Here is a 17,825-nt window from a genome sequence, read left to right on the forward strand (position 1 = left end):
GTGGCCCCTTATTGCTCTTTTAAGTAAGCTGAACTGAGCTCTTCTACCATCAACTGGAATAAGTATGTCCCCAGATAACTACATAACGTGTTATGCAAGATGTTCAAAGTATTTGGCTTCTACTGTTAGAAGACTGAAGCATGAGAATATATTCTGTTATTCAAAATATAAACAGAAGACTCCTGCCATTATCACACCACAACATTCACTGTGCAATTTGCTCCGTAAGAACTTCAGTGCACACTTCCTGCTTTCACCAGCGCTTACCTTCACAAGTACAGCCCTGTCGTATTAAACCAACCATCAGAGATGTGCATTGATTGCATTTTGTTGGTGTATTAAACGATTTCACTACAAACTGGTGAGCTTTTGGCTGTGAAACAAGCAGACAAGGATGTTAATACCTGTAACGCTTCTGAAGAACAGTTATTTTTTTTCACAGACATAGGAGTGCATAGGTGCCTTTAAAAAGGTAGCTTATTTGTATTTGCTGAAATGAGATCTGAGCTCCTAAGACACAGGCTGAAAAAAATTCCTTATCAGTGCTCGTTACTGATAATTTAAACCATCCTCTGTAAATGAAACCATTGAAACTGGACCTTGTCTCAGAACATGAGTTCGCTTCCACTGCAGATAGGAAAGTTGCCAGAATTATTCCATTACACTCTCCAAGTCCAACGTGTGTATGTGTGTGCTTGGCAGGCACCTGGCGGCCAGCCAAGGTCAGCCCACCACAGTATTTCCTAAGCCGCAAATGCAACCCTCCACTGTCAGGAGTGTTGCCTTAGTTCAAAGAAAACTACCAGACTTTTTCAAAATTCTAATTTTTATGCCAGAAAGCATGACAGAGTTCAGTTTTACAGTGTCGGGCATAGGCAATTTCAGAACACCCAATTTAAAAGCAAGAGTATAGATGATGTTGATTTTGAAAGGTTTTCTCTTCTTGTTAGTTCCTGGGAGCACAGACTACATGAATAAGTGCTTTAATTCTCTCTCTCCCCTCGAGGATAGCAGCGCTGATGCTGATATCAAGTCTAAATGACTATGTAATGTGGTAAAATGATTCATAAAAGGCCATATATAAAATCCAGGAAGCTGCTTTGCTTCTCTAAAAAAACTCCTAGTGAAGTAACAACTGGTAGCTGGAGACAGGCTACAAGACAGGGTGAACACAAAGGCTGTCCAAACAACCTGGATAATATACATGATCTGAAATAATGCTTTAATGAGTAGGTATATTAAAATTTGACTGACTTTCCTGTTTTTCACAGCATATGATATCACAGCTAAAGGCTCAAACTTCATCCATATTGAATGACAGTTTTACTGTTACACTGGAAGCATTCTGTCTACAGATGGACGTCTTGTTTTGAAACTTGCAGGGAAACAATACCCAGCTTTAAAAACTGATGCAATCATAAAGGAAGAAGGTTCTTTAGGGAACATAACAAATCAGAATGCAAATCATTACTTACTGAGCAAAATATTTGCAAAAATGAAATGACATGCACAGTTAAAATCTTTCACATGATTCCAAGTGCACTTACAGGTTTTTTTATTGATCTACTAAGATGTTGCCAACAGAACACTGTCTGCTCAAATTTTTGAGCTTTCCTTTACTCAGATGAAGCCTTTCACTATTTTGCAATTTATCAAAGCAGAAAAACTGATCTGTTAGAATGACTGACTGACTTCATCAATTAGGTGCAGAAAAACTGTCATTTTTTGAATACACAGAAGATTCCTAAGCCATTGAAGCACTTCTGAAACTTTTCTCAGAAACTTTTTCCTTTAATAGCTTGTATCTTATTCCTCATTTGCTTGAATACACACAATTCATTGTGAATTAGCATACACTGACTGGCTTATTTGGCCAACAGTAAAATGATTTCAACAACTGACGTAAAATCAGTATTTATGCAAGTAAAAACCAGAAGACAGAGAATTCCTTCTCCCAGCCCAGTGCTGCAGCGCTGGCTGTAGTGCTTACTCTATATTGCTTATAAAAAATGCAAATCTAAGGTTTCATTTTAGGCTTACTCTTTGCCTGTTCTCAAAAATAAGCATCTAATTAGCACACATATGCTAATTTGAGACTGGCTCCCAGCAACTTCTGTTTTATTGTATGCAGAGGACAGAGGCAGGTTGGTCAGATACAGGCCGAACAACACTCTTTCTAGGATTTCTTCATGTTCATTTATCTCCTTCTAACGTTCAAACCACTGTTTACTATTATCAAATGTCTGTGTGCCACTACAGTGCAGTGCCTAGTACAACTTGTCACACCACATAATGTAAGAATGGGGCATTTTAAATTTTAAAAAGCAACCAGCTTGCATATAAACAATCCTTCTAGGCAGTTCTGGCAAGATTACTGTGATAAACAGTTCTCCTGAAGCTGTTGCCCAGGAGTGATATTTTCCCCCTTACTACATAAAAAGTGTGAACACTTGATTGAGTACCTTTGGTGCAGAGAGTCCCGATCCAATATATGCTGTCCTCATGGTTGGTGTGTGAATTGAACGGGGAGGATGATCTGTAACCTGAACATAGTCCCCAAAGAATCAATAAGACATCAAACACACACTATCAAAGATGGCTTGAATAAAGTAAAAAGACTACATTGTCCCACTCACTCCACCCTCAAACATACAAGGCAATGAAACTAAACTGATCAACACAGCGAAGTACTCAGAAAACCAAATCTGATTTCTCAGCAAAATGATGTATAAGATTCATCTCCTAAATGTCAAAAATAACCTTGTATTATCTTAAACATTTGACTGAATATTTTCTAATGTAAAATAATCAGAGTTTAATTTTTTAACAGGAAAATGGGATATATTATTACAGTTGCAGAGCCTGGATAGTATTTTGTATTGACAAGACTTTCAGCAGGACTCCAAAGTGTGCTCTTACAAACTACAGTGTAACACTAACTTTGTGCCAACATTTCTTAAATATTCATGGCTGAGGATATGTTGCAAAGAGAGACTGTACCTAACAATTGATTCAACATAGTTCCCATTCTTAATCAATTAACCATATGTGAAAGGAAATGCAACATTCCCCAAAACACAGCTCACCACTAGTGCAGAAGGCTATTACAAGGTCCTAAATAGTCTTGCTACAGAGGAGTGAGCTTCATTCTAAACAAAACGATTTGTAATAACAATTTTCGTATGAGTGGAACTGTTACTTCTAAAAAAAAAAAAAAAGACAAAAATTTGTCAACACTGAAGTACCTCGATTGGTTCGATCTCACTAGCTGTAGAAGGAGACCTTGATCTTGAATGGAGGTGAGACTTGCTATCTTCATCCCGTGATGGCGTATTAGACAATGTAAAATTCTCAACTGAATCAATCTAGGAGAACAATTCAAGAGAAAAAAAAACCAACAACAACAAAAAAAAAAATCAAAGACATCATTAAAAAAGAATTCGCAACTCTTACCAAAACAAGATATGGGAGCAGAATTCTTAAGAGAGAACTGTGAGGATAAAAAACTAGTTTTAAGCAACTTCCTAATTAAATTACAAAAATGCAATGAAAATTATAGAATATGAACACACCAAGGCTTCTGCTGAGAGGTGAGCGCATGCATAACAGCTGCTAGTTCAGGGGCCTGATAAACACTAGAAGAGACTTCTAATTCAGCCATTTTAAAGGGTGAATATTTTCAAAACACTGGTGGGTTTTGTCCACTGGTAGTAGAGATTTGTTAGAAGTGATTTCCCATACAGCCCACATAAATCACTGCAAACATATTTAAGAGAAAATCAGGAGTAAAGCAGACCAAACATATTTCCTGAGGTTAGTGTCAATTATATTCACTGAGAATTGAGGGGGGGGTTTGTATGACATTTGAACTACAAAAAAATCCATACCAGGAATACAATTTCTTCAGGGAAGAATTTTCCTAGTCGTTGATATACAATGAAACTAAGCCCAACATGAAACTACACTGAACAATAAGGCATATAGGTACAACCAGTTAGATTGAAAAACAAGTAATCTTCTGTCAGTGCAACAGAAAAATCAGAGAATACAGGATTCTCCCTTGAAAAGAAGACATCTCCACATCAGCGTTTCCTATCTAAATTTATATTTTTTAAAAAAATATGTATAGTGAGATGAGGATGCTTTTCTCCACTAATAACAAAAATAAAAGCTGGAGGCCTACAGAAGGCTCCACTGCATGCCTAGCTCTTCTAGATCAATGCTATCATCAGTTCCCCATTGCTAAGGATTTGGCTAGCTTGCACACAAACTAAAATATGCAGCAATGTTTACATAAAGCATTCAGACATTCCAGTGTTTTTTATCTCATTTGCCACTGACATCATACTAAGAAGTCCACAAACTTTACTGCTTTTTGGGAATAAAAGATATTGCCAAGCCAATCTTATACATGCACATACAGTCCTGTTCTCCAGAAACTCAGTCATGGTAGCGAACAGGTGCAGTTGCTGTTTTTTCTTTTTCCCTCCTTTTTTTTTTTTTTTTTTAAATAACAGTGAGTTAAGTTTGATGGCTTCAAGTTTTATCACAGCCTTCAAAACAAAATTATCTGGTGGAGAATGCTCATCAGCTTAATCAATTTAGGCATCTTAAGATGCCTACAAGTATTTCTGTAATGAAAATGGGAAATTCTCACACTGGGATACACCTGTTTACTACACATAGATCATGTGTTTCAAGCATTGAGGCAAAAATCAGCAGTCAAGCAAACATTTTGTGCTCTGATTTATCAGAAGCAAATAACTGAAAGCTTTATCCAGTGTTAGAAATACCGATGCTTTAAGCAGTAAATCCCCAGACACACATTGTTTCAATTATTTTAAACTTTTTTTTTTCAATTGAGTCTAAACATGTGATAACAAGGAGTCCACTCATAACAAGGAGTCCAATGAAAGACTGGTTAACCTTGAACAATTCTACCTTCTTCTTAAAAGTATTATTTAAAAATAAGCCCAATGAGTACCTGCAGGTGAATTTTTCATAGCAAGAAACAGACATTCCTTTTCTTCTGCAAGTTAAACTCAGAGATCTAATCCACCATTTCATAAATGTTTCCAGATACTCCGAAGGCTTTCCCTTTCAAAGTAGCATCTGCATACCAAAGAATTTTCATGGTGTCTCTTAAAATACTTAAGTCCAAGCATGACATGAATGATGGAACTTTTCTGGAATGTGCTAAAAAGTCTTTGTGGTTGAAGACAACTGCTGAACCAGTAACAAATGTATTTTTACTTTACTTACAAACATAAAAAGCCTGCAAAACACACAGAACCTGATCTACCATTACAGAATTGGAAGGGAATTTAACCACCACCTTCACTGCAGAAACAAGGACTTAAGCTGTGTTGCTGCAGTAATCTCCAGGTTCCTTGTTTTAATGAGAAAAACTAAGTACAACAGCAACCTGACTCATCTATGACCAAAAGCTGACACGGAGTGTATTAACACCATTAAAATGGGTCTTTACCAATCCACTGGATTATCAAATGCATATTTCAATATTTCCTACCAAATTGTAATAGCCTTGTCATCTTCCATAGGACTGTGCTTAGCTGTCCGCATGGTGCCACCTGTGTAAGTCTGAGCCAAACCTGGCCAGTGTACAAACACGTCTGGAGGAGAGATAAACTTCTGAATTGGAGCCACAACCAACAAAAACAAGCAGTTACTGTAAGCTTGCCTCAGACACTGTGTGTTTTGAAGTCCACACGTAAGGTCATTATTACAGCTGTTGGGCATAATTGCTTATTGATCGAATATTCAATATAAATGCATTGTATGCTTTCCTATTCCTATAATCACGTATGTATAAAAGAAACAAAAGTGGCAGTATGAGTTTACAATGGATATAGCATACCTGGTACAAATTCAGTCTGACAAAGCTTTGATAACACAGTGTTTAAAAATCCACCTTCATTTCTGAAACACCATAGAGCTTTCCAGCTTAACAGACTACAACACATCCAACTCCGTTCTCCTTGTATGAATTTTTCCTGCCCTCCTTGATGCTCCAGTTCACTCAATTCCCCACTTACCATTTATTTATCTCTGTACTGTGATATTTTCTCTCATATGCTATAACAAGTCTCCCAAATGTCAAACTTCTACCTTCAATAGGCAATTCCCATAACTCAACACATGCTCTCTGCTAAGGGCAAAGAAACAAATTGGCTCTCTTTTGACATTTGTTCATCTTCCCAACCTGCATATGCCTGATCAGCTCTCATAAAGAACTTTCATATTGAAAGAAGAACGTACCCAAAGCATCTTCTCCAGTTACTGTGGTATTTTGCTCACAGGATTACCAAATGAAATACTCCAAAAGCTTTTAGCCCACAGCTGTGAAACAACAAAAAGCACAGCAGCAGCAGCAAACGGCAGCAGCAGCACAACACATGCAGTAAGGTAAATACACAATCCATACATTAAACAAAGGCATGTACACAACAGGCAAAAAATAAAGGGCCACATAGAGTAGGACAGCCTCTTACACGTCTGCCTTTGTTAGCTGGAATACAGGAAGGAGAGCGCTTTAACAAAGAAAGGAGGAGAATATGTTACAAAACCAAACAGTGACACATACATCAGCTCAGAATTCGTTGCACTGCGTCTCCAGAGGTAGTGTTTAGACACACGAAAACATGTTCATTTTTACAAGTATTTTGAAAACAAGATATTCTGGGGCAACAAGAGGGAAGAAGCATCAAAAAAAAAGGAACTGTTATTCTAAAGTCTGTAGTTTTACATTGGACAACAGCAGTGAAAGTGCAGACTATGTTACACTAATAATTTGCATTTAGCATCTCTGTTCTTTGAACAAGATGAATAATCTCTTGGAGGAGCAATATGTCCAATTTAAAGTATAATTATGAACCATAATTATTCTAAACTTCATTATGAATGTGCATGTAGAGTCAGGTCCTTCACCACACACTACTATGGCATATTCTGTTTAATAATGAGAATTCAGAACATGATTTATTTTGTGGTTATTTACAAAGTTCAGATTTGTTTAGTCTAACCAAAGCCAACAGGGACTGCATGTGAGGACAGACTGCAGGAGGATTGAAGAAATTTATGTTTAATTTGTAATGTGCTGATAACAGGGGGGAAATAATTTTGTCAAGGGAAAATGAGATTCCATTTAGTTGTTATTAAATAATCACACATTCATCTTTAAATAAAACCAGTTGATTGCTTCTAGTAGCTAGTGAAATACACCAGGATCCACCTGGCAAAAAACCAAACCCCAACACTTCCATTATCAGACACTTCTAGGGAACACAGAAGACTTAACACCTAGACGATGTTACTGAGAGACAGCCTGCAACACACAGGAGAAACAGCGGTAAAGATTTAAGAAATTAGTATACTAGAGTCACTGGGGGTGGCTCCCCTCCCCACCAAAATGAGAAACCAGGGATAGCAAAACCTATTCCTACTCCCCTTTGCACCCTCCCATGAGCACAGGAGATACAAGGATCGCTTCTGAATGCGTGGGCTTTCGCAGCTATGAGGATTTAGGCACCAATTCTGCCAACCTGACCAAGTATCTTTTCAAGGAGGGACAGCTGGAACCAACAGCGACTGCTACTCATCTGAATAGAGAGCTACTGCTCTTCTTGCCCAGCATCTGCAGACTACAGAGGCAGCGGGACATCTATTTTTACTTCTCTCCAGTAGAAATTGCAAAACTACTGTTTTCCTCATTGAAAAAATTAGAAATAACTCCAGTCATTCACAGAGTGCTACAAACAATTATGTTATTTGGATGTCAGACACACAAGAGATATCCACCCTAGTAAATTCCAAATGTAATCAGTGGGTGCAACTCAGTGCTGCTTACACATCTATATGTTAAATAGACTTCAGAGATCTTACGAAGAGTGCTATGTAACTGCAACTGTACATTATTTTACACTCTTTCTGTCATTTCTTAATGAAGCAGAGGCTGAAAAAACAATACGGGTCATCAGTAATATTTACTTTGGGTTCTTGGTTACAGGAGAGGTTTTCCCGAAACCCATGTAATATTGCAGCACTGCAGGAGTCTGACCCGAGGCCTTCTAATTCTTCCTTCGTCTTAAGATACAGAACCCACACTCTCCTTACGTTTGACTGAGCACAGATTAATTCTTCTTGAGATACTGCAAGAAACACTGCCCTTCAAGGTAACTACTGTCAAAAAGAGACACTGGAAAGGGAATGGAGATCACATACAGTGGGGAGGGATTTTTAATACCCTTCTTTTCATTTAAGTCTGCCTAATACGCTGATATTGAAACAACTCCATGAGCTAACACATAAATAAACATTCATTTTTATAATTCTGTGGCTATATATTACAAATCTCTCTATGAATGAATCAAGTAATTGTCCAAGAAATGAAAGATGCAGAACTGACTTTAAGCACAACTTAATTATACCACCTTTCACCTATGAACATGGACATGAGCTTTATTTCTCTTTCTAATAAAGACAGGTAGCTCAACAAGCCTTGTATTTGTCTGCAAGGCATTCTGCCCATCTTTGAACAGTCAATTCTCTTCTGCAGTTTTACCAGATGAGAAATAATTCTGCCCTGGTGTTAAGAGACATTAGCCCCTGGCCAGTCCAGTCTAGAAATGTACTCTCGCCCAACACAGCTGAGAAAAAGCCACTCCTGCTGGACTCAGATTGAAGATGCAACAGGGGAAGTTTGATTCAGTGTGTAGTAAGTCATCCACACGCAACAATATACACATTCGTATCTGAAGTTTTACCTAAAACTAAAAGCTGGGTATCTGAAAAGATTTGATCTGGGCGGACCAATCAAGAAGACTGTCTTAAAGGATGTACACCAACAGCTGAAAATTATTTACTCACACAGATTTAAAAAAAGTGATTTTGTCAAAATGCTTGTGAAAAAATTATGCTGTCTTCTTTAAAAAAACCAAAACAACCAGCAACAAATACAGAATAAAGTACCGATGTCCTTCAAACTAACTAGATAGCAACTAGGAAAAAGTTTCCCCTTGCAAAATAGAACATTATCAGCTACTCTGCCACATACACACTTTATTTCTCTTTTAACAGGTTTTAGGAGAGAGTATTAGATATTTTCAAAGGTAACTTTCTATGAAAGAACCTGCTGATACAAACTAAGTGTTCCTAATACTCAGGCAACATAGAGAACACTTCTTTAATCCAGACAAATATCATCAATATTATTTATTTATTGTAGGTTCAACATGACAGGAAACTACTCTCATTTTTTTTTGTGTAAGAAAATTCCAACAACATCAGCAAGACGAAGTTTTCTATGTGCTATACAAAAATGCAGGCAAATACCTTCTATTATGGTACCACAGATGTACCTTCACTTTTTGTCTAAGGTATCTACCTGATTTACAGAAAAAGAGCGTCTGGAAGAAAAGTATTCCTTCAGAGTTTTTGAAAGGAAATGTGATCAGTACAACAGTCCCGTACGCTATCCCACTTTTGATACACCCTTCACAGCAGATATTTCTAGAATAAAATTAATTATATCACATTTTAATGCAAACAGGTTTATACTATTTTAAATACACATGTACAAATATGTGTGTATCTGTATACACATATATACAAGCACACACAGATGTACACACACAATATACCTACAGAGTTGTATGGATGGTTCCCTACCATTGATGTATAGTATATACTTTGATATTAAAACGTTTATTATTTACTTTTATGTGCCTACTACTTCAGACTGGAAGAAATATAATGCAGTCAATTTTCAGCTTTCAACTTAATTCCCTTAGTATGCAATTAACCAGGGTAAATATCTAAACGCTGTCCTGACAGAAAACCAGCGTCTCAAATGGCAATAAAAAGTAGTCAAGTCACTTAAGTTATAATGAAAATTACTTCGTACAATACAGGCCAAAAACCAGACAATATTCTATTTGAGCAAACAGAAATTAACTGGATGCAAGGAAAGCATTTTCACTGAAGCGATCAGAAAACTTTTGGAAACAACTAATGACAAAGTAGTAATATGAAGCAATAGAATAAAATTAATTAAACATGTCAGTGATTTTGGAACCATTTTCCACAGGCCGTATCAGTAGATAAGGCCCAAAAGCAGTCTCTCCCCATTAGAAAAACTGTTTGCATTTAAGAATTCTTCACCTGCACCTAAAGAAAAACATTTACTATAAAATTGAATGTTTATCTATATTAATAGGTATAAGTATGCTATTATAGAAATATTCTGTTCTCCACTGCACTTATAGATTTTTTAAGTTGACTGCATTAATGTTTGAATATTCCAAATCAATCAACAGATCTCTGTTATTGAGGGATTTACTGGTTTGAAAGTCAAAGACTTACGTCATCCATAAAATCAATCAATGAGGATGAAGAGGAGGAAAATGAATCCTATTTTAATGAAAACAGCAGTAAAAAAAAAAGAGAGAGAGAGAAAGAGATGGATGAAGAAAACTGTATAAATAAAAGTGCAAAAATAAAGAACTGTAAAGAACTAGTGCCAGTAACAGTTACCTCAGTAAGTTTTCATTAATTGCCTTTCATAGACAATTCATCAATAAACTACTTGGATAAAACCCAATGTTTTTCAGGCATTCACTCAATAAAATAATATACTCCAACAGGATTTTTATATTGAAAGTAACTTAGAAGATAAATAATTCAAAAGCAAATTTTAAAAACTGTATTAATTGTGAGGACTTTCAAGAGAGAACAATGAATTAATGAATACACAATGAAAAGAATTTTGGAACATCACTAAGATCAGGGATTATGCTCTTTCACAGCTAAATGTAATGACCTTGTACACCCATCAGGAAAATACCTGTCAAATTTTAGACCAATGTAAGCTGTAAAGGTGGTGCCTTGTCCCCTCCGAATTCAGTTTGACCAATATTTCACCCAAGCTGTTGTTTTAAACGAAAAATGATGCATTGCTTACTGCTGATTAAAAGAAGATATGAAATGTGTAGTATCATTTCAATTTTTTTCTTCCATGTTTTTTACCTAAACTGGTCTTTTGTATAAAAGCAATAAAGGAATTACACAGATTTATTTTTTGAGTATGTATGATCTCTGGAGAGGAGCTGAATGATAATTATCTGGATTTTATAGTTCTGTATAAAGTGAAGATGAAAACAACCTAATAAATATACAGTACCAATGAATTCACGGAATACATTCAAGGATTATTTACGTATTTTCTCTCATTTTTACCAAACCAGTACCTGCATTACTTAGTATTTTTCTGAATACAAAGAAAGGCCATTTGAACAATTACGCTTTTCACATTCGCTACAACATCAGGGAAATTTCTGCATTCAGGGTTTGAGAGAGAATTCACTATGATTACTAGTGTTCAAGAGAAGATAGCCAGCACTGTAAATGACAAAGAATTTCACATATTGTTATACACAAATATAAATGGGGCAATATGATTAAAATACAGTAGCAAAGCCTCAGCAAATACGCATATAACCTGCACATAACAGCAGCAGTTCCACTGACTAACGGAGAGTTAGAATAGTTGTACACTTACTTCAAATTGATCCAGAGCAGAGGTAGGCGCATTCAAAAATGCCAAGAAAGAATTCTGTGAGTCTTGGTGCTTTACACCTAGAAAACAGCAGCAGGTTTTTAAGCTACAGAAAAATGACCTTTTCACGGAGGACCGGTGCCTTGCTGAATCACGGTTTGGGTATCCACCTGAACCACCTACGTTACTTCAATTGAGTTGTCACATTTGGCTGCTTTCCAGAATAAAAGATTTTTTTAATAGACACACACCCACTAGCCAAGCAGTGTATGTCTAATTAACCTTTTCCAAGCTAGGACGTGCGTGGTGTGAATTCAACATGAACACATACTGTATGTACGTATCTATTAGGCAGAAGGCACAGGTTTTTATGTGCTTCTGTCAATTCGCAACATGTGCTGCATGACATACAGGCCTACACACTAACGTTGCGGGTGTCATCCCTGCTCTAGTCACATGCTGGGTATCTCACCGTGACACGACAGCTTTAGCAAACAGCGAGGTTCCACAAAAAAATACAGAACAGGCTGTTTGAGGAACACACTGTATTTCCAAGTAATACGGGTTCCTTGACCCATGCTCTACGCCTGTCTGCCACCTCTCACTTTTGAATGTCCAAGAGTAATCCAATCCTGGGCAAAGCTTCAGATGTCTCTGTCATGCTACACAGTTTACACGGTTTTCAGCCAGTAAGCAGAGCAGGAACGCTGCATCCTCCAGAGCCACAGAGGCTGGCATATCGTGACTGTTGTTTTAACTTGCTTCAACTGATACTTTTTTTTTTAATTATTTCTTCTTTTCTTTGGGGAATAATTCAAGTTGTTGTGTGGGTGTTTATAAACCACAGATGCGTACAAACTCTAGCTTCCTGAACACCATAAACACATTATACATACATCTATATACACTTCTTATGACCAGAGGCTGCAGAACTGTGTGCTTCTCAAGGGACTGATGCTATCAAAGGTCACTTATGTTTTCTAAAAAATGTGTCTTGCTCTAACCGGCCATAGTACCCTGTTTGCTCTAAATATAACCCACAGTGAACAAAGGAGTTACAAAGAACCCTTTCCTCTTCAAAATACAAACACACTGAAACTCCAGTAAAAGACTAAAAACAATTCTCACGTTACCTGCTACTTTACAGAACCATTTTTAGTAACCTTTTTCCCCCACCCTTAAGTTTCTGGAATGCATTTATAAAGAACAACGGATTCAAGTGCTAATCCAAGTAATCCTTTCCTAGAAATTGATTTCCACACACAGTAACACAGTTACTCTACCACTGTACCTCAACTACATTTGAATCCTCTATACAGTTCATGATTCAAACATCAATATATTTCTTCTTCTAAGAGAAAACCAAGTCCAAAGACAATAAGGATTCTGGATTAAGGTGCATTTCTATCATAATATTTGAATAGTTGCAGTCAAATCTTACTGATTTACTTCTGGCAAAAACCATAACAACTAACTTTTACTTGAATGATACATTTTCTTTTTTTTTTTTTTTTAAGAAAAGAGTAAATGTTTATCTCCAGTTTCACAAAAACAGTAAGGTTTTAAACACCGGAAAATACACAGGGTAAAATATTAGTTGTAAATTCTTAACAGATTGTTTAATGCAAAGGAAGATTTCAGAAGCCAAGTAACCATGCATAATACCTAAGACAATTCAAGAAACTATAAACGAAAGTTAAACATGACAAAGTATTATTGTCTCCAGGGAGATGCTATCAAGAGCACTCCAAGCACTTGGAAGAAACATAATCGTGGTATCAGTGTTAAGCGTCAAGATGAACAAGTATCAATTCCCTAAGTCTCATTTGTTAATCAGCACCAGACATTTTTAAATGTTCTGTATAGGTTTGTATTATTTTTACCCGTCGACCAGCACTTGGAGGCCTATATATAGATGAATGTTAACTACAATACATTATTGACTGACATGCTGTTAGGTTGCAAAGGCTGAACAATATTTGACATCCCCATGAACAACTGTTGCCAGGGTTTTGAAACTCTGGAGTTCAAACAGCTCCCTACAGAAAATTAGGTAATTCCATTTGGTCTGAAAAATCACTTCTTCCCATGTGACTCAAAAGATACAAATATTAGAGCTACTATGGGAACTGCAAAGAATCAGCCAACTCATTAATCATCTCTCAATGAAAATTTTTTTCATTTCAGAACTACCAAAAGTCTATTCTCCCGGCAACAATGTGAAATACTGTTAGACAGATGCACTAGAAGTCCAAAAATATACCCTTAATACTACAGCAAAGCAAACATGGCCACACCGCTCACTATGTGGTTACAAAGCCAATCAACGAAGTCATCCCAGAAGCAAATGAACACTGTGAATGCCTCTGTAGTTGTTTACTCTCTGTGTTGACAGGGCCAAAACATTAATAGATGAAGAATATTTTGATCACTACTGAAGGCTAAATACCTTCACCCGCCATAAAGGGGAAAAAAATTCTACATATATCTATACTTCTAATAGTTTTCTGGCAGTAAATCACCATACATATGCAAAATAAAATAAAAAAAATGCAGCTCCAACTCAAGTAATACCTTAGTGGTTCAAGTATATCAACAAAACTGAAGCACATTACAAGTACGTATTAGAAGTGCAAATGCAACTGCTGTGGGTACATCTTAACATGCAATGTTTGTGCTCACATTTTGTATGCCAAAGTCTGCTGGTATGGCACTTTAGTTACAAGGTGACACTTAATTGATAAGATGTACCCACCAACGTGAAACATGTTATGTACGTGGATATCAGTTGCCATACCCTTTTCTGATCTAAGCTCTTCTGTCTCCTTTTTCAGCCTTTCAATATCTGTCAACAGTTCCATGTTCTTCTTCTCAGATTCTTGCAATTTACTTCAAAAAAACACAAACAAAAAAAACGATGTAAATATGGAGAACTCCTGATACAAGGCACTTTTTTTGGTCTGCCTTTGCATGCTATTTAAAAATTAATGACCAGCAAGCTTCACAGTGTCATCAAATGGCAGAATTAATTCAGAAATCTATGGGGACCTATTTAGTATGATATCTTAAAAAACAAACAAACAGAACAAGCAATTAATTGCCCCTGTTTACCCATTAAATAGGCCCGTGTTTCTAATTTATGAGTAATTGTGTAAGCTTGCATCCCATGGATGAGGAAAAAAAGACCATGTGTATTTTTATGCTTAAAAAATGTGGTTTTTTTAATTCATTAATTCACAGTGCTTGTGACACTAGAACAGATTACGTTGAAGTATTTTTCTTCTCAGTTACTTTACAGTTAGTTGTTTCAGTGCTTTCCAATTCACAGCTGATAGGTAACACTACTATGCATTTCTAACACACTTCTCATCCTTGCCTATCAAAGCAAACACTGTTCTCCTCTTCTTGGAGGATCTACAACGCTGCCTATCATTATGTTACCTGGCTTGAAAAACACCCAAGTCAGGAGGACAAGGTATTCCCACTTTACAGATAATATACGTGAATCTCAGCTTTGTCCAACTGCTTTCCTAAAGTTGCAAAACAAGTCAGTGCTCTAAGATAGACTGAAGCTTAAGACCTAGACATGGAATGTCTTCCTACTCATCCCCTGGCTTAGGCATTCACCGAACTCAGAATAAATTTGGTAAATGGGGGAAGGAGAGGTGCTGAGGAGACAGGTCTGAGGAAGCAATGAAAGAATTCATAATCTTCCATAAGCACATCTTATTACTTTGCAAATCAGTATGCAATAACCGATTTTCATCAGCTAACCCAATGCAGCTATCAATAGAACGCAAAAAAGTATGTTCCAAGATACAAACTTAAACTCTGCTTGCAATTGAACTTGTTATCACAACTAAGAGAGATTATAATATTAAAGACAAAATGTCCCCTCTAAAAGTCTTCAAGATTTCAAATTTTCCCAGTAAGTGTTCAGCTGCTTACACGATAGAGAGAGAGATGGTCTTTTTTTCCCATTTGGATATAAGAAACTGGCATAACATTCGTTATCAAATTTTGACAGACAAGATGGTTAAAATCATGATTTGATGACACTCCCTGGGAGGTTATAAAAGTAAATTTCCATCAGAACAATTCAGTCTTACCACTCTGTAGAAATACAGGAAGCTTTGACTTTATTCAGCTCATCCTGAATAGCCTGTTTGGCTCGGATTTCAGCATCAAGAGCAGACTGTAGTTCCAACCTTGCAGACATATCCAGTTTTGCAAAGCGGCGCATCTTCCAGGGCATGTCCTAGTAAGGAATTAAAAAAGGGAAGAAGAAAGAATAAGAGGAAGGATGATAGGAAATGGGGAACATAATTAACTTCAACAATTACGTTTCTCAGTCTATTATGTTCTTAATTCCAAAGTAATCTACAATTAAAAAATTAAAAGAGTATTGTTATTAGTATTATTATTTTCAAACTCAAGTACTAAATGGGAAAGATGAACATCTTGTCATGATCTCAAAAGCAAAGAGATTTTGTGAATTCAAGTTCTGATGCGCCTCAGTTCAAATGACAGCTATGAAGGACATTCGCATTTCAAAAGTGAAAGATTTTAAAGCTTTCATGACCCTTAATTTCCTTCAACAAAATAATGTATGAGTATAAAGTATCTACTTGAACAATATAATAGATAAAATCAGATTACAAAGATCTTGGTGTCTAATTAATAGATAAACATTAAATTTGCTCTTCAGTTTTTCAGAAGGAAATATCTTGGAAAGTTTAACTTTTGACTAACACAAGCTCTACAGATAGGCTATTACTGCAGCTGAAACTACCAAATCAGTGTTTTTTCAAACAAACAAACAAAATCTGATACATGGAAGTAGAGTCTTACTGTAGCTCTTGCACCCAAACTGGAGTTCCTCAGGGCCTCTAGTTCTTCTGTCATTTTAGAGGCCAATGCCTGAAGATAACCTCGAGCGTCTTTTTCATCACTTACCCTAAACAATTACATTAGAAGAAAAAGGTGTTTTAACCAAAGAATCTACAGAAAACACAAAAGTCCCTTCAACATAATAGCAACCAGAAACAGAAAAAAGCAGAATACAAAAAAAAAAATAGAATACAAAGAAACAAAAAAAACCCCCAATACAAAAAACTACGTAGACCTAAGCCTTTGCTGCTTTGCAGAGTTCCATTAAACAATATGCATCACTAAGACAAGGAATATAGATTGTGCTCACATTTTGTATGCCAAACTCTGTTGGTATCATATTTTAGTTGCAAAAATAAAGAACTACATATTAAAGTAAGTAATATATGCCTCAGTATAGATGTCAGCTACCTGAAATTGAGACTGTGGGAAAGCAACCTTTCGGGATTCAACCTATTTTTAAGGAGTAAATTAAGACAAAATCGATAACCAATAATTAACAATTCAACCATCCACATAACATTGGAACTAGCAATTGACTTTACTGTATCAGTTGACTATGAGAACTAGTAGTTAGAATCAAACAGTGACATTATTCCAAGAAATGCTAATTAAATACGGAGAGTCTAATTCTAATGTTATTAAATGGCATAAGCCAGAAGAAGCTCTCTTCTTCCCTCAGCTTTCTTTCTATCAAGATGTGTTTTCTGAGTGTGAACACATCAAGGAGGAAACATGCCTGTTTTTCAGATTCTTTGATCATCAGTTACAAAGAAAAAAACCTTCTGTGATTAACCACAGCAGAGGTTCTTTCTTCACTTAGCCTCAGGTATTAACACAGAGAAGAAAGTTGCTAAAAAAAAAACAAAACCTACCTCACTGAAACCAAGTCGCTTATGAAAAACCTAAATTTCCTTTCACCTTGCCTGGCTCTGAACATGTTCATCTTTGCCCACAGAAGAACAAACACAGTTCTCAGTTCTCCAACACCAGGGCATACCCAAGTCTCTGACCTGGTCTCAGAGATCAGCAGTCTAACACCACAGCTTGATTACACTTAGATCTATCAACACTAACCACAGAAATGTTTAGTAATGATCCTCAAATAGTTTTAAATAGTTTTTAGGAAAGTGGGAAAATATTTTTGTCTACTTTATGGCAACTAACTTCTCCTTGCCTGCTGACTGTTCCTTAGTAACTGTAATCCCGAGTATGTTGCACTGGAGATGAGAGTTCTCCAGATGGTTGAATTTGTCTCTTCGTGACCCCTCTGCAGAAAGGGATTCTCGCCCTGTGCCTACAAAGCAATGTAAGTTTCTCTGGTTGATATTATGGGGTTTATACACACAGTGAATACGGAAAA

At 36.5% G+C, this 17,825-nt stretch overlaps 1 protein-coding gene across 14 annotated transcripts in view; it reads right to left on the reverse strand.

The window, feature by feature from the left end:
• CDC42BPA (CDC42 binding protein kinase alpha) overlaps nucleotides 1-17,825 on the reverse strand; it is a 188,683-nt gene that overhangs the window by 31,997 nt on the left and 138,861 nt on the right. For 7 of the 14 annotated variants that reach the window (XM_075413113.1, XM_075413111.1, XM_075413120.1 and 4 more), the window contains 9 exons: nucleotides 16,424-16,529; nucleotides 15,682-15,830; nucleotides 14,370-14,461; nucleotides 11,576-11,652; nucleotides 10,381-10,428; nucleotides 6,513-6,551; nucleotides 3,246-3,365; nucleotides 2,463-2,543; nucleotides 268-373 (listed from right to left, as the gene is read on the reverse strand). In XM_075413113.1, the coding sequence (XP_075269228.1) occupies nucleotides 268-373; nucleotides 2,463-2,543; nucleotides 3,246-3,365; nucleotides 6,513-6,551; nucleotides 10,381-10,428; nucleotides 11,576-11,652; nucleotides 14,370-14,461; nucleotides 15,682-15,830; nucleotides 16,424-16,529 (818 nt within the window). The remainder of the gene's footprint in view (nucleotides 1-267; nucleotides 374-2,462; nucleotides 2,544-3,245; nucleotides 3,366-6,512; nucleotides 6,552-10,380; nucleotides 10,429-11,575; nucleotides 11,653-14,369; nucleotides 14,462-15,681; nucleotides 15,831-16,423; nucleotides 16,530-17,825) is intronic. The other 7 variants (XM_075413112.1, XM_075413117.1, XM_075413107.1 and 4 more) reach the window with 4 other exon arrangements.

This window comes from Opisthocomus hoazin, chromosome 2 (genome assembly GCF_030867145.1).
Source record: "Opisthocomus hoazin isolate bOpiHoa1 chromosome 2, bOpiHoa1.hap1, whole genome shotgun sequence".
Classification (NCBI taxonomy): domain Eukaryota; kingdom Metazoa; phylum Chordata; class Aves; order Opisthocomiformes; family Opisthocomidae; genus Opisthocomus; species Opisthocomus hoazin.